Source organism: Lepisosteus oculatus, chromosome 15 (assembly GCF_040954835.1).
Source record: "Lepisosteus oculatus isolate fLepOcu1 chromosome 15, fLepOcu1.hap2, whole genome shotgun sequence".
Taxonomy (NCBI): Eukaryota; Metazoa; Chordata; class Actinopteri; order Semionotiformes; family Lepisosteidae; genus Lepisosteus; species Lepisosteus oculatus.
In genome coordinates this window covers 1,486,494-1,513,875 of record NC_090710.1, presented here as the reverse complement: position 1 = coordinate 1,513,875, position 27,382 = coordinate 1,486,494, and the positions used below count along the sequence as shown (strand labels likewise).

At 37.5% G+C, this 27,382-nt stretch overlaps 1 protein-coding gene across 1 annotated transcript; it reads left to right on the top strand.

Moving 5' to 3' along the window:
- On the top strand, window positions 1-27,382 carry LOC107079425 (interferon alpha/beta receptor 1a-like). Its single transcript, XM_015363594.2, has 7 exons — window positions 1-363; window positions 3,797-3,923; window positions 4,525-4,700; window positions 10,887-11,041; window positions 15,272-15,422; window positions 20,676-20,815; window positions 22,423-27,382. The coding sequence occupies exons 1-7, from the start codon at window positions 324-326 to the stop codon at window positions 22,660-22,662; spliced, it is 1,029 nt and encodes a 342-aa protein (XP_015219080.2). The 5' UTR covers window positions 1-323; the 3' UTR covers window positions 22,663-27,382.

The window sequence follows — 27,382 nt, the reverse complement described above, 5'->3', positions numbered from 1 at the left end:
TGGGAATTAGTCCTGATGGTAGTGTGTGCGCGTCTGTGTCTATGTGCTGGGTAATGGACTGGCATCCTCGCCAGGTTAGGCTCTGTCTCCCCCGCGACATGGATTGGATGAAGCGATTAGAAAATGAATGGAGGATATGCCTCGTTACGAATCACAATGGAAGCAAATATCAAAAACCAAAAAAATTGACGACGGTCCCTTGCCTGCATTACACGCTTCCTGTTGCTTTCCTGTAAACCAAGCGTGTGAGTTCGTGTACGTGGGTTGTGGTAGGAGTAGCTGTGTGCAATGGCTTTGTGAAGCACAAGACCGAAATGTAGACTATGTTGGCGATTTTGCTTGTGGGTCAACTTCTTTATTCAGGTAAGACTTGCAAAATTGTCAAGATCAGTTAAGCTTTCCGATAAACGTTCACGCAGGGAGGTCTGATAAGAGAGTATCCACCCCTTCTGGGACAAAAATGCAACAAAGGAATTTCAAATGGCGTTTTGCAGCACAATCTTATATTTTTAACAGAAAAGGCATGTACTGTATTAGTCAGTATGCGGCAGTTTGCTAGAAAACGGTTATCTAGACAAATTCCAGTTATTTCAGAAAGTCTTAATTTTAACGCCATCATTCATTCGGTTTTAGGTTTCATACTGTCTATGGTACCTTATGCAGCCACTTTTGCGATCGTAGTATAATATTGAAATGTTATTGATTTGACGTGACGTGATTTGAGGCGTGAACTTCCTCACAAAAAAGACCTCCGACGCATTTAACAATCTTAAAATGGCATTTCTCCCCGTGGTCGGAATGACAGATTAATGTCATTTGTAGGTTTTGTTACAGCCAAGGTCTGAGTCACACCCTAACTGATTTAAAGTCTTTGAGACAAATTTGTAATTTGCGTCTAAAATATTTCAGTTAGGTTAACTAGTGTGTGCAATTGGTATCAGTTCCCGAGTTTGCGAGCTTCCCTCTTCCAGGAGTCTGAAGTGTAACTGGATCCGTTTCAACCAGTTTTATTTGCTGAACTACTCTTGGAAGTGGGGGTATTTTTGAACTGCAGGAAGGAGTATAGAGACACTGAATTGGCCATGGAGAGTAAGGAATGAACAGGATTATTTCCGGGAGCCCCTGCTCTGCATAAATGATATATCTTTGTCATGCCCTTGCCACCTAGACTTGCGTTACTGTGAGTGGTATTTTAATTTAGCATTTTTTATTTTTTTGTGCTTATTCACTGTTGTTTCATTCATTCATTGTCTTCTTTTTTCAATCATCATGTGTTGAAAAGAAAGGTGGTAAAGCATAATGAGAATAAGCCCTTTAACCTTTTAAAATAAAGAGCTCTTCTGGAGAATAAAGCAGGTTTCTAACAAACCTTAAGCACAAAAATCTTGAGGTTTCCTGTTTTAGATCTTTCATTTTCATAATGACATTTTTGTGTACAGAAGTACACCCATTTTTCTTCCCTGGATTTCATTATGACTTATTTTTGTTAAGGAAAAGGTTCTTTAGTTTTTTTTAAACACAGTATTTACAGTTAGAATAGTAATATAATATCTTATTGACCTTTTCTGTCTGCTAGTTTAGCCCCCTAAATAAACTATTTAATCAGTGCACAACAATGCACATTTTGTTATGCATCGATTAAATGTGTTGATTATTTTTAGCATCTGGAATGTTTTTATAGTGGTTTGGAATTATTTTCTTCATTTTGGTTGACTAGAATCAATAACAGTTTGTATGTGACATTGTGCTTGGGTAATTTTTGCTGAATTTTGTTCAGTGTTTCTGTTTCTTTGTGTCCTCCTTTATTGCAATGTGGTAGAGAACAAAACTCAAGCTGGCTTAGTTGTATAACAAAGGATTTGTCATGTTCAAGAATTTTGAGTCCTGGGTTGATGAGATGACAAATTAAGAAAATATTACTTTACTAATGCAGGTTATTATATAAATTTAACTGCGTACCAGCTTTCACCACTACGATGAGAAGGCATGATGATTGATTACTACAGTTTCTGCTGTACAACTAACTAATAGTTCCTGTAATAAAACATATAATTAAATTTCCTGGTACTTTACCATGTTTATGTATTTGCTGTGCATTAAAGAGTACAGCACTGGTCTTTTAATGCAGGAAGTTGCTCATTCTAACCTTTTAACTACGTAGCTTGAAAGACGGCTTGTAACTTCGCTAATGTTCCCTTTTTAAGACTAAAATAGCAACGCTTGTGGTTACAGTATGATATTGGAGACTGATTTAATTTTGCTGTTCATATTTACTGTTCACACAAACACAGAAAATACTGATATTGCCCCCCACCTGACAGACTGAGAAAGCAAACCGCAGTTGCAGTTATCTTCTCATCCAGTATTCAGTGCGTGAACTCTCCAGACTTTGTTACTACTGGTCAAGTTCCTTGTACATAGTCATGTGATTAACAGAAAAATAAATCACTATATCTTGGTAAAGAAAGCAGATTGGATGCTACTTTCAATAGTACAAATGGAGCACTAACATATGTGGTAGGTTTCATTCTTTATTCTGTTTGTAAGGGGCAACTTCACTGAGCTATTTGAGCATCATATATCCGTCCCTTGAAACTATTGAAAACTATTCATAATCTGAAATTTTATAATACAACCAACAAATTCCCACTCCTTTACACGAAAAGCTTACAAGTCATTCATGAGGTCTAGAGAATACCCCTAAAATACTGTTACATGAATAACCAATAGACACACTTCTGTGTGATGGATAATTAGTCCATGTACCCTATAGGACAATAGTTAACAAGATAAAATGTGTAAAACCTTTTTGTAAATTCTTTCCATCCTTTATTTGCTTATTTTTCTTGACTTTAAGAAACTTTCACTACTTAATCGTTGTAGCAAAAAAAGGCTTCATACAACAAAAAACAGGTACTGTACTTTGCTACATTGAAATTACAAAATTCAAGTTTGTGAACAGCAAAGGATATATTTTTCTTATACCATTTATTACACTATATTGTTACTAATTCTGTATGATTTTGATTCTGAAAAAGTATTTTTCCTACTAGTTCTGTATTTTATTATATTAAAACTAAAAAGTTTTTCACTATAAAAGTTACTCCTTACGTAAAATGTTATTAACTTAACTAATAACATGAAATATACAAATGGAAGGTAAGCATGCAGTAATACACAGTTTCATAGAATGGCCAGCTTGAATAGTATTGACTTATTTTAAATATAAAATAAAGTTCTAGCATTTTTTCAGAATAAATGAAAATAATAAAATGCATATCAATCAAAATTTGTAATGTATACATGGGAAATATGTCTTTAATAGCACAGGATACCTTAAGCACCATGCTTTGGTTTTTATAGTGCTTGTGTGCTGCTGTCTTTCTCACCTGGATCTTATCTCAGTTGTGTGGGGGTTAGCACTGTAACAGTGAAACACTAGACAGGGGGTGTTTAGGGAGAACTCTTGCCCTTTATGGAAAGAACAACGTGGCACAGCAAATTAAATGCTATGTCTTTGGGTGGTGGCGGAAAACTGGAGTACCTACTCAAAACCCATGCAAACAGGGAGATTATGAAAACTCCACACAATGTGAAAAAATGTTTCAAATATATAATTTCATATAGATGTTATACTTCATTGTAAACCCGTGGTGTACACTATTTTTAATATGTTTTTTAATAACCTTTCATAACATTTAAATATTGGTTGTCTCTGTTAATAATAATATGTATGTTTTTTATTTGTTGTTTACAGATATTAAAAGTTGCAAGTAAATTGTATGCATTTATCTAGTTATAGGGGAGCTGCAAGCACCACAGAATGTCAGAATGGAGGCTGTGAACATGCAGTACATACTGAAGTGGGACTGGGACCACAGACTATTGAACTACACTGTGAATTTTACAGCAGAGTACCTCTTGTGCGTAAGATACCTTCTTCGAGATCTTCTGAGGAGACACTGTCTGTTTTTCAGTGGTATTCAAAATCACATTCATAACCACTGAGATCTTAAGCATGAAGCACAATGTGCTCATCATCTCATCATATGAGACTAAGAAGAGCTGAGGACAAAGCTCAGTTTTATGTGAATGTTTTTATGTTATCTGTGTTAACTACTGCTGAAAACCATGAAGACCATGGTTTCCCAGGGAATGTGGTCATGTTTTTGGTCATTTCAGAAACATTTAAATTGGAGGGGGAAAAAAGATTTACAACAAATTACCTCATTGATACCACCCGCAGATTCTGTAAATATTGCACCATTTTTGAAATGATAATTGTGTCTTTTTAATGCATGACATAGATAGAGCCCTATTGATTTATATTTCTCAGCCTTGAATAAACTGTATAAATTTAATAAATTGTAATAAACAATTATGCATGTTTAGTTATTCCACTGGCAAAAAAAATCTAAATAATCCAGTTGTAGCAGCTATTGCAGGTTGTAGGTTTTTGTTGTGGGGTGAAGACATTTGGATTCTACAGTTCTCACCTTTTTTTACAATATTGTTTTGTTACAGTGGTGACAGGCGAAAATCCAAAATCTACAAAAATGATTGCTACAGAATTGTTGAAACCCAGTGTGACTTCTCCCACTATTTTGATTACAATCTGATGTACTATGTGCGTGTGAGGACAGAGGGGATAGATGAGGTATCCCCATGGCAGGAATTGCAATTCTGTCCTGATGAAAACGGTAAGGCCATCTTATAAAACGTCTGTAAATTCAACAAGACTTTTTTTCAGCAGATATCCTAAAAACACTGATAATGTAGGTGTAAGGAAAGATGTAGTGAATCCTTACCAGTTTCACATACAATTCCCGAATTCTTAATGCATTTGTGGGTGTCAGCCAAAAGAAAAGTACATTTAAGTAATCTTTATATGGGCTTTATCATATATACCAAACATTTTTCTCCTTTACAGATTGAGTCCAGATCTAAGGTTTACAATTTCAGGAAATCAGGTTGTGAAAGAATATGACAGATGGTAATAAATAGAGTGGTATAGATTAGGATGGATGGGAACAAATCGAACACATTTATATAGAGTGAGTAAAGAAAAAGCTAGATAAAGTATCACAAATAGTTTAACAAATCTGATGTACTACAATTTGACTTAGGTGTTCAAAAAGGAAGAAGTTAACACCAAGCTTCATAACACTCGAGGTAAATAAATCTGCACGGGCTTGTGGTTTACCAGCTCAAGGAAATGAGATGTTATTCATAAGCAACTCTTCCAGCAGTTGCTCAGGACATTGTTAGTTCCTCTGGGCTGGACAATGCTAATGTAATGTACATCCAGAATGGTGACAAAACTGAAGCCAGATATCAATGATCAGTAAGTCTGAAAAAAATATTTCATGTAATGTCGTGGAAACAATTTTTAGAACTAGATTAGAGGATCACTTGTATGAAAATAAAACCTAAGAGTAAGTAAAACAGTAATTGAAACATAGTGCATATGATATGAATTTAGATTGAGATACTTTTTTTAAGACAGCTTTTCTCGAGTTTAATTCAATTAAACTTTATTTGTTATTATACTTACACGGTTGCATAGTATAGTGAAAAGTGTTTCTCATTAGTCACTCAGGTGCGGTATATAAATAGAGCAAAAGACAAGACAATAGACAGTAACACAATAACAATAACAGTGTAATCAAAACTGTGCAAATACGCAAACAGAGAAAATAATACAACAGTGCAAAAGTAATTCGGGGAACATTGCAAAAATAATACGGTGATTAATAAATATTACAACAAGTACAGTTTTAAGTACAATTTCGGCTTTCATTCAGTTGTCGTGTATATAGAGGTGTAGGAGTACAGTCGTTGTGGGTACAGGAAGAAGTGAGGAGAGATCATAGTATGATGGGAGGGAGTGGTGGCGTTACCAGCTTGACAGCTCTGGGGAAGAAGCTTTTTAGTCTAGTTGTGGGCAACTGGAGCGTCCAGAACCTTCTGCCAGATGGTAGGGGGACAGGTTATGACTGGTGTGAGTGGGGTCAGACATAATTTTGGTGGCTTTTTTCAGACTTCTGGTGTTGTAGATTTCCTGGATGGATGGTAAGGCACTGCCGATGATGTGTTGGGCAGTTTTGACCACCCGCTGCAGTGCCTTACGGTCAGATGCGGTGCACTTGCCGTACCAGACTGTGATGCAGCTGGTCAGTATGCTCTCCACCATACATCTATAGAAGTTGGTGAGGATCTGTGGATGCAGGCGTATTTTCTTCAGCCTTCTCAGGAAGTACAGCCGCTGTTGTGCCTTCTTGATGAGACTGGAGGTGTGAGGTCCTTAGAGATGTGAACTAGGAATTTGAAGTTATTCACCATCTCCACCACAGACCCTTCAATGTAGATGGGGGAGTGGACTTTTTCTTGTCTCCTGAAGTCAACGATCAGCTCTTTGGTTTTGCTGATGTTGAGACATAGGTTGTTGGTTCGGCACCGGTCTGCGAGTTGTTTTATCTCCTCCCTGTTGGCAGTCTCATCATTGTCAGTGATCAGGCCCACGACTGTGGTATCGTCGGCATACTTGATGATGGTGTTTGTGCTGAACTTGGCAGTACAGTCGTGGGTGAACAGGGAGTAAAGCAGTGGGCTGAGCACACAGCCTTGAGGGGCACCGGTGTTAAGGGTTAAGTGTTAAGGGTGAGCATGTTGGAGGTGAGGTTGCCAATCCTGACAGTCTGGGGTCTGCTGGTGAGGAAGTTTAGGAGCCAGCTACAGAGGGTGGTATCTAAACCTAGAGCCCTGAGTTTGGTAGAAAGTTTTATGGGTATGGTGGTGTTAAATGCTGAGCTAAAGTAAATGAATAGCATTCTTGTATAGGTGTTCCTTTTATCCAGGTGGGTTAGTGTGGTGTGTAAAGCCACATCCTCCCTGGAGCAGTTTGTGCGATAGGCAGACTGGAGAGGATCAAGTGTTTCTGGAATGCTGGCTTTAATTTGTGGGGTTAGTAGTTTTTCAAAGCACTTCATTATGATGGGGGTGAGTGCAATAGGGTGGTAGTCATTCAGGCATGTGGGCGCTGATTTTTTTGGTATTGGTACAAATATAAATCTGACATGACAGGCAGCAGTCATTTAAGTAAATGCATGTGTTTGGATTGAGAGTTAATGAATAGAAAACAGAGTGTACAGATATTATGTAAATACTTTTACTGGGGGTGATATAATTAAAGGAGTTCCACAGTGATCTGTGCTCGGACCACTGCTCTTCCTAATGATTCCTAATGAGATTCAGAAATCTACATTTACTGAGGATTAAGGAGGATTAACAAATATTGTAGCATCAAATTAAAAAAAAGCTTTAGATCAAATTAAAGACTGGACAAACACCTGGTAGATGGCATTTAATTGTAGATAAGGACTGGGTTTTGTAAGCAGGTGGATAAAAGCCTGAAACACAGAAGAGGCTACTTATGAGAAAGATTTAGATGTTTAGAAGTCAGTTACATCTAGACATTGTGGATAAGCAAAGAAAATTTCGGTTATATAATCAAAAGTGTAAAATTTAAATCAAAGGATGTTATGTTAAAATTGTTAAATGCAATAGTAAAGCTTTGTTTAAAATACTATGTACAATTTTGATCACCACATTATAGAAAACATATCAGTTCAGAAAAGAGCAACCAGATGGATTCTCGGGGGTTAAAGAAATGCCTACACTGACAGAATAAAGGAAAAGCACTCTTTAAGTTGTGAACACAGGAGAATAGACTATAAGGGGATTCAAAGTATTTAAAATTCTTTAAGCCGTTAACAGAGTCATCCCAGTGGACTTTTCCAGAATCTTTTCCCGTCTTACTGAAAAGGAACAAAAACATTTTTGATAAGATTGTTATGAATGGGATAATGTTTGAAACATCACTAACTCTTAGAAGGGCAATGTAATGTAATATAATGCTGTAATTTCCCCTGATGCATTGCTTCAAGGTAATTTAAAGGTTGTTTGCAAACAGACTGAAGAAAATATTTGATCCTTAACATCATCAGAGTGATATGTTTTATAGAAAATAGATATTCAATAATTCAAGCAAATATTAAACATTATCTAATAAATCTCAGTACCTGTAGCAGTTCAGATACTTATGAGTTACCACAAACGTGGGTACTTAAGACCAAATTGACAAAGTTTCTGATTCTACATACAGGTGGAATCACCTCCTGATGATCAGCTAATCATTTGCAGATGTTTTATGCATGTGATTCTACACACACTCTTAATTGAGATAGTAGACCTATGGATGCATTTGAGTTTTCTGTCCTGCTATAAAAGGGGGGTGTGATAATTATAAAATAGGAAGGTTATTAAAACAACATAAAAATCAGATTCTGAAACCATCTTGATATAAAAAAATAAAAATAAATTCACCCCCTAACGTCATGTTATATGCAGTATGTGTGTATTCTCTGGCACAGGTTGATAGAATAATAATCAGACAAAACACAGTTTGTTTAACAAGAATTTGCTCAGTTAAGGAATAGATAATACACATACATATGTAATCATTGGGCTTCAGAATCCTACTAACTTTGTACTTATGATATTCCAGAATTGTGTCCCCTTAAACTAAAGACACAAAAAACCCCAAACAATTTGTGTCCTAATAAAAATGGATCCTACCTAGGACTAAATCTCCCTCCAAGTCACGGTTGTCCAATCAGGAACCAATTTCCCTATGGTAACAACACATAACTAAAATAGGAGACACTTTTTGGCCAAAAATTCCACTATATAGAAAAACAGATTTTACTAAAATAAATAAGACCTCAAGCTCTCTTCTAATAATGCCAGTTTAGAGTCATTTTATCAGATAGTGCTTAGATTACCTGGACACAATTAATATTCCAGTCTGGTTAGAAAAAGGTACCCTCCCAGGGCACAGTTCTGGAGTTGATGATGACTGCTGAGGTCTGTTCTTCCTTTCCTCTTTCCTCTCTCCTCTCCTCTCTCCTCTTTCCTCTTTCCTGTGTTATGATCAGCTAATATGTTCTTTTACAAGACAGACAATCTTCTGGTTTTGCAGTCGCACTGACGACCCAGCCTGCTTATGGATTAAATCTGAGCTGATCTTCCTTCTCACCTGAAGGTCCATTCAACAATGTCAGCCTCCTGCAACGTGCTTAGATATATTGAAAAGAAATTATGACATTAAATTAATTAATTTGCTCCAAGCTTCACTAAGGAATAAAACCATTAATTCTTTTTAATAAGAGACCCGTGTCATGGAAAGATTGAATTCAACCAGGATGATGTAAAATTTCAGACTTATAAAGAAGGTAAATTAATCAACCCAGGGGAGAGTTTCTGGAGGTAACCCTAGCGTTCACTGACAATTATTTCAGGATAGTACAAATTGTCCTTGCATTGGAATCAACAAGGAATGCTCATCATTAGATGCTGTTTTCTTACGATCTGGAGGATGTCTTGCACAATAATTCTATTAAAAAGCATTTAGAGTTTATGGGTACTTGAACAAAGGGACAGAACAATTGCACTGACATCTTCATCTTCAGTATTGAACTTGAATACTGATGGAAGAAGATTTGGAAGCACTGCACATAGAGAAGCTAAAATGAGCTACGTGGTTCACTGAATAGACCATTTAAAGCTAACTTGAAGGAAAATAACCATTGCTGAAAACGATCAGGTGAATCGGCGGGATACAACAGTATGTAAGCGGAATGTCCTGAGAATCATACTGGGAAAATATTTTGTCTTATATAAATATTTTTGAAAACCCAAAAGGATTCCTCTTTAATTGCATTAGCGATCGGGCCTGACCTCAGACCCCAGATTAGGAAGTACTTTGGAATTTAAATTAATGACGTTAATCTACATTTGTATGTAAAAGCATAGTTAGACACAGGAGGGAGAAGATCCCTCCTGCTCTAGTAGAGTGGTGACAAGGGCCAGATCTGGAAAAGCAGTTTTCAAAATGAAAGGCCTCATGGTGCCCTTAATGAACACTTATGCTTCATTTGTGTTGCTAGAAATGCAGTAACCTTCAGTTCAAGACCCTGATGACCTGTAAGTGTATGAGGTGGTGCAAGTCAAATTTAGAAATAGGAATGTATTCAATCTACCATTGCCAGAATATACCATTTGCAAATCAAACACTTGTTTGGTGTTAATTTTAATAAAATGCTGTGGATGATCCCTCCCACCCTTCCTACTACTTCTTTGCCCTCCTACGATCTGGTAAAAGGTATTGCAGTATACGGGCCAGCTCCACCAGACTCTGTAAAAGTTTTTTTTTCCCACAGGCTCTCAGGATCCTCAACAAGATCCTGGTACCTACTGTACCTACTCCAAATCTGGAAACATTTTTGCCTAATGTCAGGCACACTGTCTGATGTATTCTTTTTTACAATCCTATAAAGTAAATTGCACTATGCACATTGCACTTTATGTACCCTGTCAGAAATGTCTATGTCTACATATATAGCATTGTCTTGTCAGTGCCTTGTCTGCATTCGTTGACCTGTAAAATGATATCTAGCTCCTTTGTACACTTGTATATGGCTGGAATGACAAACTTGAACTTGAATTACAAAAATGTGTGAACTGAGCCTGTCCAACTAAAGTTACGAGTGAAAATGGTATAAAAAAAAGTTCAGATTAGATTTACTACATAGATTTAGGTTTGGTACTGAAGAACAGCTACTCAAATAAAACATGTTCAACAATGTTGTAAGAATGTGAAGTTAGATCAATAACCTTTTTAGGAAATGTATTTAAATGTATATGTTTTAAACTGAATTTTTTAAATTATGAATTAGCCTTTATGCTTAATGTTTTGGTGCATCTGAATGCATTTTATTTAATAAACTCTGTGGCTCATTACCCTCTGAAATCTTTGTGCATTTCAGCTGAACTGGGTCCACCTTCTGCTTTTGGTGTCCAAAGCAGGAACACGATGCTGATTGTGAACATTACTCACCCACTGACCTTGGACAAGTCAATGAGCAACATAATAAGTCTTCATTATTGGTTGGAGTACTGGAAAAGGTTGTCCCCAGCACAGGTGAGTTTCAGAACACCACTGCCCAGCTAAACCTGTGTATCCTATACCATTCCTCCAAGTGTGCTATATACTGTAAATCGCAAAAGTATTCAAGCCATTGCCCTTTAAAAATTAAAAAAAATATGCATGCATATATTTTTAACTTAATAATTTATTTAAAACATGAATAAAACTCATACTGAAGACTTGTAAAACTTATAAGATACAATAAATGTCAACAAAATCTGTTGTAAAAGGTGTGATGTAGAGTCTCCTCAAATATTTCCTGGTATTTTGCTATCAATGACAAGCATTCCAGTCTCTACTGATGACAAGCAGAACTGTAACATAATGCTGTCATCACCATGATTCACAGTAGGGATGTTGTTGACTGACTGCTGAAAAATGCTGGGTTTGCATTTGCATTTTGACCACAATGTTCAGCTTCTGTCTTGTCTAGCTATAACACTTTTTGCCACATGTTTGCAATGTGTTTTGTTTTAAATCTAATGCAGGATGTGAGATCTTTTTCAGTTCTGTACAAGCCCCCTTTCTGGAGGTACCAATAAATTGTTGGCCCATACACATTTTTTCCCATCTCAGCCTCTTTACCTTAACTCTTTCAAAGCCACTGTTGGCCTCACGGCTGCAAACTTGACCAGTGTCCTCCTTGCCCGGCTGATAATTTTGGAAGAACACTCTGATCTCGTCTAGTCTAGTTGCCTTCCACTTCTTAATGATTGACTTAACCATGCTGAAAGAGATATTCTTTTGTAACGCAATGTAATTTTTCCACAAACAGTGTAGTCTTTGAGTAATTTCTCCACTCCCCTCCGACACAGATTTAAACTGTGAAGCATGAGCAAATTCTCAGTATGTTCAAAATACCACCAGCTAAATTTATCCCTTATAGTTGAGCAGTCTGTGTTAGTGTGGATTGGATCTTGAGATTGTAAATGAACAAAAATATAATTTCCTCTTCATCTTTAGCCTCTGAAACAAGAAAATAAACCTATCATATAGCATATACATTCACAGAATTGCTCACTTATACCAGTGTATTTAATGTAGAAACACAAGAACTGCCAAGCAACATAAGCCCTACCCATTTTTTTGAGAAAAGAACTCCAGATATTGCCACTAATCGTTTACCTTTTTTTTAGATCTGTAAACATCTGAGAGATATACAGATATGCGAACGTTTGGGCCAAATTACTTGTTTTGTTGGTTTTCTAAGTTAACACAACCACAACACAAACTTAAACTTGACATATTTCTGCAAATTTTAACAAACAGTTTCTATTTATTGGCTGAATTTAACAATTTGGAAAAAAAATAGTAAAGGTGGCATGTGCAAATGTTTGGGCACACTATCACTCAGTTCTTAGTAACACCCCCTTTGGCAGAAATCACAGCCTCCAAACATTTCTTGTAGCCAGCTAACAGTCTTTCTATTCTAGCTTTAGGATTTTTTTCCACACTCTTCCTTGCAGAACACTTCTAGTTCAGAAATATTCTTAGGTTGTCTTGTATGCACTGCATGTTTGAGATCTACCCACAGATTTTCAATAATATTAGAGTATGAGGACTGTGAAGGCCATGCAAAAACCTTAATCTTACGTCTCTTGAAGTAGTTCATGGTTGATTTGGAGGTATGTTTTGGATCATTGTCTTGTTGTAATATCTAACCTATTCAGCTTCAGCTTCACTGACTGTGGGACATTAGGTTCCAGGATTTACTGATACTTAGTAGAATCCATTCTTCCCTCTACCCACACAATATTTCCTGTGCTACTGGCTGCCACACAACCTTAAAGCATAATAGATCCACCCCCCATGCTTAACAGTTGGCAAGGTGTTCTTTTCTTCAAATGCTTCTCCTTTTTTTTTTGTCTAAATGCACCTTTGGTGATTGTAGCCAAAAAGTTAAATTTTTACTTCATCAGACCACAGCACTTGGTTCCAAAGCGGTTCTGGCTTATCTAAGTGTTCTGTTGCATACATCAGACGTTGACTTTTGTGATGAGACCGCAGGTAAGGTTTCCTTTTGATGACTCTTCCATGCAAGTCATGTTTGTGCAAGCAATGCTGCACAGTGAACTATTGCACCACGACTCCTGTACCAGCTAAACCTTCCAGCATGTCCTTTGCAGTGATATGAGGGTTTTGCTTTGCATTCCTGACCGGTCTACCAGCAGTTATATCTGAGATTTTTCTTGGTTTTCCAGATCTTGTCTTGACTTAAACAGTTCCCCTTAACTTCTATTTCTTAATCACATTTTGGACAGTGGACATTGCTATCGGGAAGCATTTAGATATCTTTTTATAGCCTTCCCCTGCTTTGTAAGAGTCAATTATCTTTATTTTCTCAACCTCAGTCAGCTGCCTAGAGGAACCCATGGTTGTTGAGTGAGAGGTTCGAAGAGTCAGAATTTATGAAGCTCTGGAATTGTCATCACCTGACTTAGATTAAGGCCTAATAAGTCAGTTAGGTTCTGAGACCTTACACAACATTGAACACTAGTGGATCAACTGGAAGGGTGCCCAAACCTTTGCACATGTCACATTTAATGTTTTATTTTTTCCAATCTGTTAAATTGAGCAAATAAACAGCAACTGTGCATTAATATTTCCAGAAATATGTCAAGTTTAAGTTTGTACGCTGCAGAGGTTGTGTTAACTTCATTTTACTTAGAAAATCAACAAAACTTAATTTGGCCAGGAGTGCCCAGACATTTGCATACAACTGTATATAGTGATTTATTCAATAGTTTTTGACTCCAGGGCAAATTTTTGAAAAGGCTGGGGTCATGAGTTCAATTAATCTCTCTATTCAATCTATATGAACAGGCAGCACATACTTCTAGTTCATATACAAAGCATAATATTAACAAATAAAACTAAACATGTATTAGGTAAGGTAGATCTAATGCCCAAACTTCTCCTTTCAAACAAATCTCCTTACCATTGTGCTTATGCATGACATTATTATTACTTTACAATTGAAGCATACAGGCTATTGTTCCTATATGAGTAATATCAAATAAGCAAGTACATACTGCAAGGAGGAATGACAGCTGTTTTTGCACATTGGTAGCATTTCCTTGGCATGTTAAAAAAAAAAGACAAAATTTTATATTTACGTTTTGTGCACTGTTACAAGAACTACAGTTGTAAGTGCAAGAACTAGTTATGTGAGTAAATCGTTGGTAACTGAGTAAGAAGGCCTCAACTGTGAAGGTGCTGATGTTTCCTGAGTTGATGCCTACAACCTCTTGCTTATAATCTGAGGTTTCCTGTTATCCTTCACCCATCAAATTAACAAATTCTCTCAGGACGGGGCTGAGCAGCATTTTCCATTCCTTATGTAATGGCAGCTCGACCACTCTTTTCCATTGAAAAGATTGAAGATCCAGCAAAATATCCAGGAACTGGGGGGTTAGACATTAATGGTAGTTGAGATAGTCTGATGTTATTGTGCAATTTAATATTCTTTTGTTTATGGACATAAGAACAGCTTTTGAAAATGTCATGCATGGCATCCTACAGGGTTACATGGAAAATTATCAGGGAATTACCTGTACTTCCCTTTGGTTTGGCTAGCAGATGCCAATTTGTTACCCGTTGGCTGTTTTAAATGTGGACAAACTATAGTATGTTTCACTGGTCTGCTGATGACACTAAGAACAAAGGTACAGTAGTGCTTCAGACTGTGTGCTTTACAGGTGTTTGCCAGATATGAAGATATGAATGAACAGACCTTTCTTATAATAAACTGTTAAAAGACAAGATTATGCTCTTCATACTCCCATACTTCATACTTCAAAACTTCATACTTTTAATGTTGGTGGCTTCAATATTGCTGATTATGCTGAATTCAAACCTTTGATGTTGGTTAGAAATCTTTGTGTTACCTTTGTGTTACCAATTCTGTGTTGTCTTTTCAAGGTCATCTTAGGAAAGTTTGCTTGCAACGTTTACTCAGCAAGGCTGAGGTCCCATTCATAAGAAATTCTGCGGCTGCCAACACTTTCAGCACTTGCTTTAAAACCTCTCTTTAATATAAAGTTTAGTTTTGCGCTTGGTTTCACTAAGTCAGTTTGCATGACTATTATTCCCCACTTTTTTACTTATGTTGTGTTGTGGGTATGCTGCTGTACAGAACTTATGGTGTGTTACAAAGCACTCAAATAAAATTGCATGTTATTCAAAACTTGGGCAATGTCTGATCTTTTTGTTTTTTTTGGACAGATCCACACACTGCAACTCAACAGAAGCTACGCTATACTCTCCCAGCTAGAGCCGTGGATGGTGTACTGCCTCCGGGTTCGGGTCTTCAACACCCAGTATAACAAACAGAGCCGTTTCACCGAGTCGAAGTGTGTGGAAACGGAAGGCGATGGTAGGAATGGCTTCACTATGTTTAGTTGGCACAGAACACAAATACTGAGCAAGAGGGGCACAGGACAGAAAACATAAACTTGTGTTCATAGTATGCAAAGAGATGATAAATCAAAGATTGCCCTTCATTCATTGAAAAGTTTACTTTCCAAATGAGAGGAGGCTGTTCAGCATCAATCTAGCCCTTTTGGTACTCTGCATCCTGCTGCCTGTGCTTTTGTGATTCTTTGCTTATTCTTTTTCTACCTGCTGCTCCTCGGGGGGCTGGGTATCCAAGAGTATCTTCCCATCAGCATCTGCTGAAGACAAGGATAAAGTGTTAAAACAATTTAATTAACACCTATTGACTCGCATAAGCTCTCTATTGGTACAGTGCAGCAACTGAGTGCTTATTTTGAATAGGGAGCTATCAATCCCTGATTAATAGATTGGATTGTGGGTCAGTGGTGTTTTTAAGAACACATTAGGGATGTAGATCAAGAAGGCAGCAAGGGGCATTTGTTTTTATTAAATATTTGATGTTCTGCTAATATTTTTTAGTATTTTTATTTTTTGTGTACATTGTAGCTTTTATGCAAAAAGGAAGACAAGAGTTAGCTGTTATTGCAATTGTTATGCAGTTGCTTGCATAGGGTATTTAAATTGCTTGAGAACGTATACTATTCATTTAATTCTCATCACAGAGTAAACTTAAAATGGATTTAGAAGAATCTGAATCTCTTCTGTGTTTACAATAATGGAAACACTCATGTATTCTTTATTAGGCTGTTGGTAAGGCAAGTTTTTTTATATTGCTCATGTTTATTATATAATATATGTGATAATAAATATTTATTATCACTCTGTTTGATCCATGCAAACAGCTGTCAACTCTAAATCAGTACAGTATTGTCTCAACATCTGCAAATTAAACATATGAAAATTTGCTTATTCGTGATTTGGTCTGGCCGACATGGTCTTGGATGAAACCAAGCTGAAAGGTTGTTAACCACAACTTTCAAACTAGCCTTGCAGCAGGATCATGAGAAGAATCTAGCTAGTGATTGAGCTTCTCCCTGCCCCAGTACCCACAATTTGGCTATTTGCAACGGTTCTTTGCCTCGTACCCTCACGGATATATATATATATTGTACATCGAGACCCTCCTGTATAACTTGAAAGACATTCTGTCCTCCCATAATAAAAACTTCCTTTTTAATAGTGTGTTGAAAGCTGTAAAAGAAATATTTTAAGCATTACTTCCTTGTTTCGCCTCTTCTTAACTGAAGAAAACTGGCAGGATGTACATCAAACCACATTGCGTGCACTTTAGCATAGAAGTCTAAGCTCTGTGAAAAGCTCAGGCTGCTCTTAAATAGCTTCTGTAAGTAACTGACCTAGATTTCTTTTACATGCAGGAAGATAAATGTTGGCCTATTGTGCAAACACCCCCCAAAAACATAGTTGTCAGAAGAAATTTGATTTCCAAACTACCCAGAAAAGAACCTTTGTTCTGTATACTTAAAGCTTATTGTTTTGTACTTTATGTGAGATACAATGTTTGTTCATGAAAAAGTATTTTAAGGAAATGTCATGCTACACTGGACATTATCTCTGATACACGTTTATTTTTGAAGATGTGTGAGGTGTAGAAATCACAATGGTTATTTTTGCCATTTTTTAAATAAGTATTTTGTACCTGCCAAATCCAGCTTGTATTCGACTAGGTAGCTCAAAAGAAGATAAACATTTGGAGATTGGAGATAGAGAACAAGTCTACAGTAAGAACATAAGGACAGTTACAAACAAGAGGAGGCCACTTGGCCCATCTTGTTCCTTTGGTAGTTATTAGCTAATTGATCCAAGGATGTCCACTAGCCATTTCTGGCTTCTTAAAGCCAGGTTATCTGCTTTATCAAAATGGCTGAGTACCTTTTTCCATGTTCCCACAATAATTTTGGTAAAGAAATGTCTCTCAGTTTCAGTTTCAGTTTTAAGTACATTTCTGTGTAGTTTCTATTTGTGTCCTCTGGTTTGTGTTTCACTGTATATTCTAAAGAGGTTCACAGGCTTGACTTTGTCGATGCCTTTGAGGATTTTCTCGTTGTCTCGTAGTCTTCTCTGAACAGTTTTAGTTCTTTCAGCCTGCAGGATGTTTCCCTTAATGCCCCTCATTAAGATGTATACTGTATGTTTTTTCTTCTCTGGCCTAATTCCAGAGCAGCAATGTCTTTTCTATAAAGTGGTCTCAAAATTCTTAAGCAATATTCTAAATGATGTCTGGTAGCAGCAATCACGTGGTGGTTCTTTTACAAAATCAATCGATCAGCGACACACACTCACAGATTCAATAAACGAGATACATTTATTAATACATAAATTGTGCATGAAACATATAACAGTCTGCCTGGATAGTGTAGTGGATTGGTGGCAGATCTTATTGTGATCAAAGTGCAAGGTATATAATCATGAAGAGATGCAAAACACAAAGAGATACAAACACAGAATATGCTTCAGTATACCGTTCGGCTATACTATCGTTAATCAGTCTACATTAGCTACTCTAAAGTAAATACATTACTCATATGAATTGAATTGAAATCAACTTGTGTTGAGGTAACAATTGAATTCTCAAGATGCAATATAGAACATTGGGTTTACTTATCCAGATATGGATTTGTATTTTCCGGCACGGACTCCAAGACCAGCTACCGGCTGCATCCAATTGCTGTGGCATTCAGTCCCGGCGTCTTCTGGCTCCTTGCCACCCAGTCGGTGTGCAGCTCGGAGTCAGACGAATTAGGTGGAGAGACTTCTGCTGTGGTGACACGCCTGACAGTGTCTCTTTCAGGGACCTACTAGTAGTCCAGCTGACTAGTAGAAAGTCTGTATGCACAGAGGGTGACCGCAGGTCAGAGCAAGTCACTCTTTAGGGGGAAGAAACTCAGTTTGCTCCCAGTGTAGCACTGCTGCTGAATAAAAACTTATTCAGGTTGTCGACAAGAGTCCAAACGTATACTCAGGTGATCAAGTGAAGCGTCCACGTTTGCGTTGGCTAGCAATTTATGTATGGGCATTCCCCGGGCCAACACTTTGCTGAAACAAGGTTGCAGTCCCTAAACAGACAACACTGGCCGTCACGTGATTGGCCATCACAGTTGATGATTGGTTGAAAGTTTAGCGTGCATTCCACGTGGGGTATACACACCCTACAGGTTGGTCAAGGTGAGAAATGAGTCATAATGACCTTTGACATCTAGGACCACAATCCAGATGTTCCCAAGAATCTTACAGATAGGCGCCAGGAATGAGTTACAGGGAGTTACAGAGAGTTACAAGAAACATCTAGTTGATTTAGTGTTGAGTCATTGCTGCTCAGATGGGAGCCAAATCTGAGAGCTCTCTTATTTTCTCACATTTTTTTAATATTCCAAATATATCTTATATCTCTGTGTTATGTATATAATCAGGTTATCATTTAATTGAGACACCCATTACTGTTGTTCCTTGTTTAAAAATGAACTGGGCTATTCCCTGAGATCTTGTTTTGATGTAGTTGTTCTTTAATTTATTTCTAATAATAATTTCCATAAACTTATAATGTAATAAAAATCAGACTTATTGGTCTGGAATTGCTTTCTTCATTTATTTTGTCCTTCTTTTGGTACTACCATTGTCTTGAGTGACTGCTGGAATAGAATTATCTTGATCTTTTGAGAAGAAAAGATCAATACAAGTTTTGCTTCTTTTAGGTGCCCTGTCAAACTGGGTAATCAAGCAGTCATTAACAATGTCTACTACAGTATTTTAGTTTTGGCCACTGACATTCCTATACATTATATCTCTCCCAATCTGGATATTGCCCCGGTCACCTTCTATTGGTCAAATTCTATCCCGAGTTGTTTTCATTCACAAGCTGAGAACAGGAGGCACTTCTTTATACAAAGGGTTGTGGGAGTATAGAACAAGCTACCCATCTATGTTGTTGAAGCCAACCCCAACTATCTTGGCTTCTTTCAGAAAATGGCTAGATAAATTAATTCTAGTCTCGGTGAGCTATGCTGGGTTTCTTTGACTTTTCATCTTCAAAACATTTTTGCTCCTAGGAACAATCTGGCAACTGTTTCACTTCTGTTAACATTAGCAGTTCAGTCCACAGATGTTTAAATGTAAGCGTTTTCCAAAAACAAATTCCGAAAGGGCAGCCAAAGCAGTATTACACAAGAGGACAATCCTGTACACAGGTCAACTTCAGAACAGAGGCTTTGGAAAATGAGTCTATAAAGCTCCTTCTATGTTATTATTACACACATGGCTCACTGAGACTCTTGATTTAACCCTGCTACTTCGGTTTGTAGTATGAAAATGCTTATTCAATCTACATGAGCAGATAGAGACCTGGATTAAGCATGTCAGTATGAAAAGGATTTACGGGTCACTGGCAGAGGTCAGGGTGAGAATGTGATACAACTGGAGCAGCTGCTTTCTTATGCAGAGGAGCTACCCCAGGCAGAGGGTCTCAGGCCGGAGGACTGCTGTGGAACATATTGTATCAGCAGATACTCATATAGACCACTGTATCAGGACTGTATCTGCAAAGGTCTCATTTTCTTTATGCTGCATGAAAAAATAAAATTAGCACTGTGAGGCTCATTGATTATTTATACCATTTTTAGGTAACTGTAAAAAAAACTTTTAAAAAAAGATCATTTTGGGTAGAAATGCGATCATCTGACAAATTGCATGCAAATTCCCCAAAGTATTACTGTTTATGCAGGACTGTAAGAAAAGCAAAATGTAACTGTTCTGGGTGCCCTTGTTTTCTTGTACTGAATGAAACTTTCACATGTATGCTTTATGCATTTGTTGAATATTATTAATTTGGCAGATCCATTTATTCAAAGTGACCTGGATTTGTATACATTTATACAGTTGGGTATTTTACTGGAGCAGTTTAGTGCATTAGTGCTTTACCCCATAGCTGCTGGGATTTGAACCTAGTTACCAATCCAGTGCCCAGACCACTAATCCACACTGCTTCGCAGTATATATTGGGCAAATGTGTTTATGAGCCATAGCTTTGTTTAATTAATTTTAAAAATGAATGATGAAAAATGGTGAAATGATTTCTAGGATGGTCTTTAAGAACTTTGATTAGTTCTGAGAATAATCTCTTAAACAAAAGGAATATTGTTGGATCTAAATACTAGTTATTTGTGAGAAGTTGTATTTTATGTTTTTTATTGACTTAATATTTGTCCGTTTTCCCTAACAGGACATACTCCTATCTGGCAGCTACCAGTGCTCTTCCTTATAGTGGGAATTGTTATTCTTTTGTTCTCTTATGCCACCTATAAGGCTTACAGCTGTATGAGACACCTCTGTCCACCATATGAGATTCCAGACAGCTTACAGGTATGTCCTGCCCCAGGGCAGCTGTTATCGTGTGTGTGTGTGTGTGTGTGTGTGTGTGTGTGTGTGTGTGTGTGTGTTCTTCAGAGTCCATCTAGGGTGATCTACATCTAGGGGTGTCATAGACTGTTTGGGTTTCAGTTGCTAATTGCTCTTTTGTGATTATTCTGTAATATAATAGGTATTATTATAGGTACAGACCAGCAGCTATAATACCCTGCAGGTCTCAACTGGCAACCCACTGAAGTTAAACAGGGTTGAGCCTGGTCAGTACCTGGATAAGAGACCTCTAAGCTATGGTTGCTGCTGGAAGTGGTGTTAGTGGGATGGGTGGGGTGTGTGCCCACCCTGCAGTCTGTGTGGGTCCTAATGCCCTGGTATAGTGGAGGGGACACTATACTGTAGTGGGCGCCTTCTTTCGGATGAGATGTTATACCAAGTTCCTGACACGTGGTCATTAAAGATCCCCGGGCATTTCTCGATAAGAGTAGGGAGTTATCGCAGTGTCCGGGCCAAATTTCCCCCCTCAGCCTTTACCGTGTCCTCCAAATTGTCTCCATGTATGATTGGCTTGCACTTGCCCTGCAATGGACTGGCACCCTGTCCAGGGTGTACCCTGCCTTGTGAACATTGTTTGCCGTGTAGGCTCCGACTTCCAACGACACTGTATGGTATAAAGCAGTTTGGCAAATGACATGAAATTATAGGTACAATGGTGTTGTAACAAATTGGTACACATCTCCAGTCTATCAAGGGACAAAATACTTTCAAATCTTCAACAGCTGAGGACCTCTGAAAAGTAGAATATCGGTCCAGTTAATAGTAGACCTTGGTTATTAAAGCTAATAGGAAATGAAAATCCAATCACTACAGCTTTCCAGGACTGGAGCTGTGTACCCAGCCCTAAGAATGAGCTATTAATGGATGTCAGGTTAAGTTATGTTGTGCCATATACTGTAGCGTCAGGTGATCCTCTTTAGTGGTGTTGATGCACAGGAGAATAAAATATTACAGAGTTCTAATCGTAGTGTTGAATTCAGTTTGGGCCTTTTGGTGTAGACTGAAATCAAAATGCTGATTGTTCAGTTGATCATATGTGTAGTAAATGGAAGAGTGCATAAAAATTAAAATCTAAGAATCAGGTTGTGACACCAGATTATTTTATGAACAGTAATTTAAAAACATATTTCCACCCTCTAAGGTCAGAATAATGTGGTCACAGTTGAATAATTATTCTTTTAGATGGCTGTCTGAACAATATTACAGTGAAGTTAATTAACCTCAATAAAATATTTATCTTTTGAGTCCTATAACTTCTGCAAAGACAGCAGCCCAATATTCACTATTCCAGACTTTTAGAGTGAAGCAATAAATCAGGGAAGTATAATAAATTTTCGCATCTGAACTAAACTGCACATCCTTTTCAAAAATATGAAATACCTTCCACAAGAAAAATTAAATAGAGATACAGTACCTTAGAAAATAATGTTGGACATCTTTTTAAGCTTACATTTTGCAATTGTGTTGTAAATCCAGGAGGAACTGTAAAACTTTGTTTTTCATAGTAAAATTCCATTTGGTTCACCTTCTTTCTTCTGCTTACTTACCAGGGCTTCATGTCTTCAGGGCCTCAGGTCTTGATACTCATTGGGGACCGGAGGGAGCCGTTTGGTGAACTCATGCAGGTCATTCCTGTAGAAACCACTCTGCCCCTGCATCATATGGAGCAGCGAGACCTAAACACAGAGCAGGGTGAAAGCGACTCTGGGATCAGCTCTGGACAGGAGGGATCTGATGGAAGCCTCAGGAGCACCATAGCAGAACAAGGGGAGAACTCTTGTAGACTGTGAAGTTTAAAAAAAATTGCAAGGCACAATTTCTGGAGAAGAAAAGCCTTGTATTGAGAGCATACCACCTGTACAGCTGTTGAATCTGAAACTGAGCTCAGTTTGTTTTAAGAAAAGTGGAGGACCTTTGCTTAGATTGGTAGAAGTCATTCATATAATCCAAAGAATACATTTGAGTATTTACATATATTTGACCACAGATATTAGGAAAACTGTGGAACAGAGTGTGTACAGAAGGCTAACACTAACATGGCTAGTGTGCATCAGATGTGTTTGTTAGATACTACAATATAACTTCCCAGGGGCTTTACCTGTCTTTTGGTCTGGGCTTCCATTTTTTTTCCTGGTCTTTCATGGACACAGGTCCTTTTTTCCCTATTCACAATGAAGTGGGGAAAGATCTTTAAATAGACACTGGATTATCCCCTTTACCATTGGCGAGGATTGTGTTGATCCCTTTATCCAACTAGAAGGATTGTCAAGTCCTGTGCAAGGTAGAGAATACCCGATACCCTCCTCTTGGCCTTAACTGCTGGTTTACAACCCCAACACTGCACTTGCATGGTTGGGCCTTCATCCCTGTTTGTCTTACAATATAGTTTTTCTACCCTTGGTGCTTCATTGGCTGCTGGTGGATAATAGAGTTTTGTCTGCTCTCATTCTGTACACAGTTGCACATTGTACCAAGGCAGTCTTATATGTTGAATTGTGAGACAAACTATTCACTATTTTCTTCAGTATTACAGAGCAAACTGTGAAATCACAATGTGCTGAAGGTAATGTGTGGACATTTCCTTGCCTGCCATAGAAAGTGTTATGATTTTTTGTTACCTTGGAGCATTTTTTGTAAGACACGTGACACATTCTCTGCAGCAATACTTCATATGCATATTGAGTGCCACTGTGAAGGTGCTGGTGTTTCTTGTCAGGGTAGAGAATGCTACCTTCTTTTTATAAGACCAGCAAGCTGCACTTTTGTAAAGCGGGAATTGTCCAGTTGGCAGGCTAATATATTCACTGGTCAAGAACATGTTCCCTTAATGGCAGGTAATACAAAATTGGGTATGAGAAGTTGGACTGTCTTCCAGTCATCTTTTCTGGCTAAAACAATCCTCTGTTCTCAATCTTGTTGAAAGTGGATGGAACTGGTGGAATTGTAGTTCAATTCTACAGGTCATTATCCTCATTACTCTCTGATCCTGCTGGATAAATGGTGAGACAATGGGCTGCATTGGGTATAGTCCAATAGTCAGATAGGCTTCCTAATGTTTTGGTCAGTGAGTTAGTGCCATAAGCCTCCCTGGCTGATATGTTTCTCCATTGCAGACTGTTTATTGATGGGTTTTCTGAAGGCTAAAAGGAGGACATAGCTAAATATGAAGGCAATGACTTCTGTATTTAGGCTAGTCCATTGCATGAGTAGGACCAAATGTGACCACATCAAAGTCTTTTTTTTCTCTGTTAAAATAAGTGCATTAAAATAAATAAGAAGCAGTTCCAAATCCTGTTATAAAGCCATTTGTTCTGAATGGTGGATGATGCCACTTTGCAGTAAATTTCTTTTATCAAAGTACATTCAGTTCAGAGAACTATTTTGCATTATTTGGCAACTGCTGGAGAAATTTCATTCAAAGTGCCAACTACAAGTGCTATTTAGTTTTTTTTTTACCAAATATACAGTATTTAACAGTAGCCTAGTGTACAAAAGTAAATTAAAACATTTCATAACATCCGTCTGGAACTCTCTGGCTGCACTGAGCCTTCAAGTGTGAGGGAAATGGCAAAATGCAGAAGCACATACGGTTGCCTCTTGACACCATAATCACCAAACAAAGATGGAATGGGATTTCACATTGGCTTTACAATGCACTGAATTAAATTGGGAATCAGTCATTAATACTTGGAGAAATTGGCATTGCTGTTAAAAGCAGTCTTAAAATTTAAAAAATCCTGAGAGGGTCATCCAGGACAATCATTATATAAAATAGCTGATTGGCTTCTAATTTTTGGTTTTCCCCTGCTCATTTGATCTCCTTTAAAAATTGTTTTAACAGAATATCAATATAAGCTAAAAATATGGAGTACATGTCTGTACTAGTGTTGGAATTGGTTCTTTCCACTTTTATTACACTTTTTTTAGCATTGGAAAGACAAAAGTTACTATTTGTAAAATTCTGTTTTAGTTAAATTTCTTTACATGCTAAAGACTAAAGAGAAGTACGAGCCTGGAATCAACAGATTGCCTGTGTTATCAGTCCAGTTTTTGTTTGAGCATTGAGCAACTCTATAATGAGAGTCCAACTCCCTTATTGTTTCCTTTATTTTTATTTTTTGACGTCTTTCCTGACAAAAAAGGTTTCACTGAGAGTGAGTAAATAACTCAAACTGTACCTATTATGCATATTAAAAAAACCTGTCCAATGACAAGAGTGTTGCCTATTTTGGGTCCAGCTGGCAGCAATACAGAGCAGTACATCCAGTGGCTTTGTAAATTACGATAAACCCTCGGAGCCTCAGGCATTTGGGCGTTTCTATTTAACAGCAGTCAGTAGGTTCTGTATATGCTTTTGAAACATTTCTGCTACCTGCTGTGACCTGAACAATAAGAATGATTTATTTTTCTTTCGGTGCCTCTATTACAAAATGCTTACAATGCCTAGGAAAGGCCAAATTTGGTATTTAAAAGGCGCACTTTGTATTCAGTTCAACACCAATGCGAAACTAGGGTTTTACATGAGATTAAATCAGAATTTCAACCCATCCATCGGTCACTGCTTCTAATCCTGAACTTGAAAAGAGGATTAAAGAAGCTTTTGAAACAGAAATCAGTTATGTGAAGTGTTAAGAAAATGCTGGTTGAGTTGTCTGAAGTTTTAATTCAGCCTGGGTGTTAGATATTCAAGACAGAACGTAATGTGTTGATTTAACACCATTCCAATGTTCTCACTCAAAAAATTAAAGGATGAACTTAATAGTAAATCCCAATGGTTCAAGTAAAAAGGATGCACTGTGGTATAACAGTTGTATAACAAATGTTGTACATTTGTATAAATGTAGCAGTCTTAATACACAAAATGCTACTCCATACTTGAAGACCAATAATTGACATTGACAGCAGATTGCAATTTTTTGGTCTGTGGTTATTTGGTTTTAAAATAAGATCATATACCATTGTGGTTTATCAGGTTTTATATACTGCAAGATCATGTTAATTTTAATTTAGAACATTGCAAAATGTATGGATACCTTGTCAACACCAAGGGTACCTTGTGTGCAAAAGTAAATTAACCCTTTCCGGTCAATAACTTGTGGCACCTCCTTTAGCAGCAATAACTTCACACAGTTGCCTCCTATAACCAATTATCGGTCTCTGACATCTTGCTGGAGGGATTTTTTCCCACTCCTCTTTATAAAACTCTGCCAGCTCTGTGAGGTTTGAAGGATGTCTTGCATGAACATCCCTCTTCAGGTCCTGCCACAGCATTTCAATAGGATTCAGGTCAGGTTCTTCCTAAGTCATTCTTTAGGGCCAGAGTAAGAAAAACTGTCCCATACTAGGACACTCCCACCACCATGCTTGACAGGAGGGATAAGGTTTTGTTGGTGGTAGGCTATGTTGGCTCTTTGTCCAACATGGGCCCTTTTGTTATGTCCACATATGGTTCAATTTTGGGCTCATCTGTCCAGAGAACATACTCTTCAAGGTTGTTCAGGTGGTCTCTGGCAAACTTCAGACGGGCAGCTTTGTTATTTTTTGACAGAAGAGGCTTCTTCCTGGGGACCCTTCCATAGATGGCATTTCTGTTCAGGGTTCTTCTTATTGTTGATCTATGCACCACTACTCCAGAAGCAGCTAGGGAGGCTTGTAGCTCTCTGGATGTTATTATAGGATTACCTTTTACCTCTTTTATCATTCTTCTTGTGGCCCTGGGTGAAATTTTAGGAGGATGTCCACCTCTTGGCAAGGTTGCCATTGTTTTAAATGCCCTCGACTTGTATACTCTTTGCCCAACAGTGGATTTTTGGAGTCCAAATCTTTTTTAATGGCTTTATAACCTTGTGCAGATTGATTAGCATCCACTACTTTTTTTTAGTTCTGCTGATGTTTCCTTAGTTTGAGGCTAAACTAATAGGAAGAGTAACTGACCCATTTCTTACATTTATTTACAATTATTTATGTTTGCTCTTCCCTAACACCATTTCAGATCTTCAGTTTCATTGGTTATCCCGGTTAATTTGTGAAGACTCTGTCATTGACCCTCTGATCCTGCTTTACCTTGATGTAAGTCAGAGATCTAAGGGTTACTGCTCAATTTCTGAATACTGTGTGTATTATTTTGCTGCATGGACATTTTCTTTCAAAACACTCAAATTGGTGAATAATTATTTCAATTAGGAAGTGACATTCTGATTAAATAAGTATTTTGTGGTTAAACAAAAAATCTCAAATTCTTTCAAGCATGACTGTACAGTATTTAACACCGTTTAACAGTTGTGATAACAGCCTTGTGAAACTAAGAGTGCACCAAGGACACCCCTCTGTGTTTCTGCTTTGATTGGTTAATCTGTATGTTCATTTTTCTTTTAATTCCGTTTGTATGAAATGGCTTTCACTCGTTTCAGATTTATGTGTAAAAACACTGTCAAATTGTAAATATTGCTTTCAGTGTTGTATAACTGCATTTTTTATTTTTATAAGAAAATAAATGGACTATTGGTTGTA

What these genes read in the sequence shown, in the direction of transcription:
- LOC107079425 (XM_015363594.2), top strand. Translation starts at nt 324, where the DNA reads ATGTTGGCGATTTTGCTTGTGGGTCAACTTCTTTATTCAG. An exon ending in GGGTCAACTTCTTTATTCAG is followed by an intron (nt 364 to 3,796) that starts GTAAGACTTGCA and finishes GCATTTATCTAG; the next exon opens with TTATAGGGGAGCTGCAAGCA. An exon ending in AGATTCCAGACAGCTTACAG is followed by an intron (nt 20,816 to 22,422) that starts GTATGTCCTGCC and finishes CTTACTTACCAG; the next exon opens with GGCTTCATGTCTTCAGGGCC.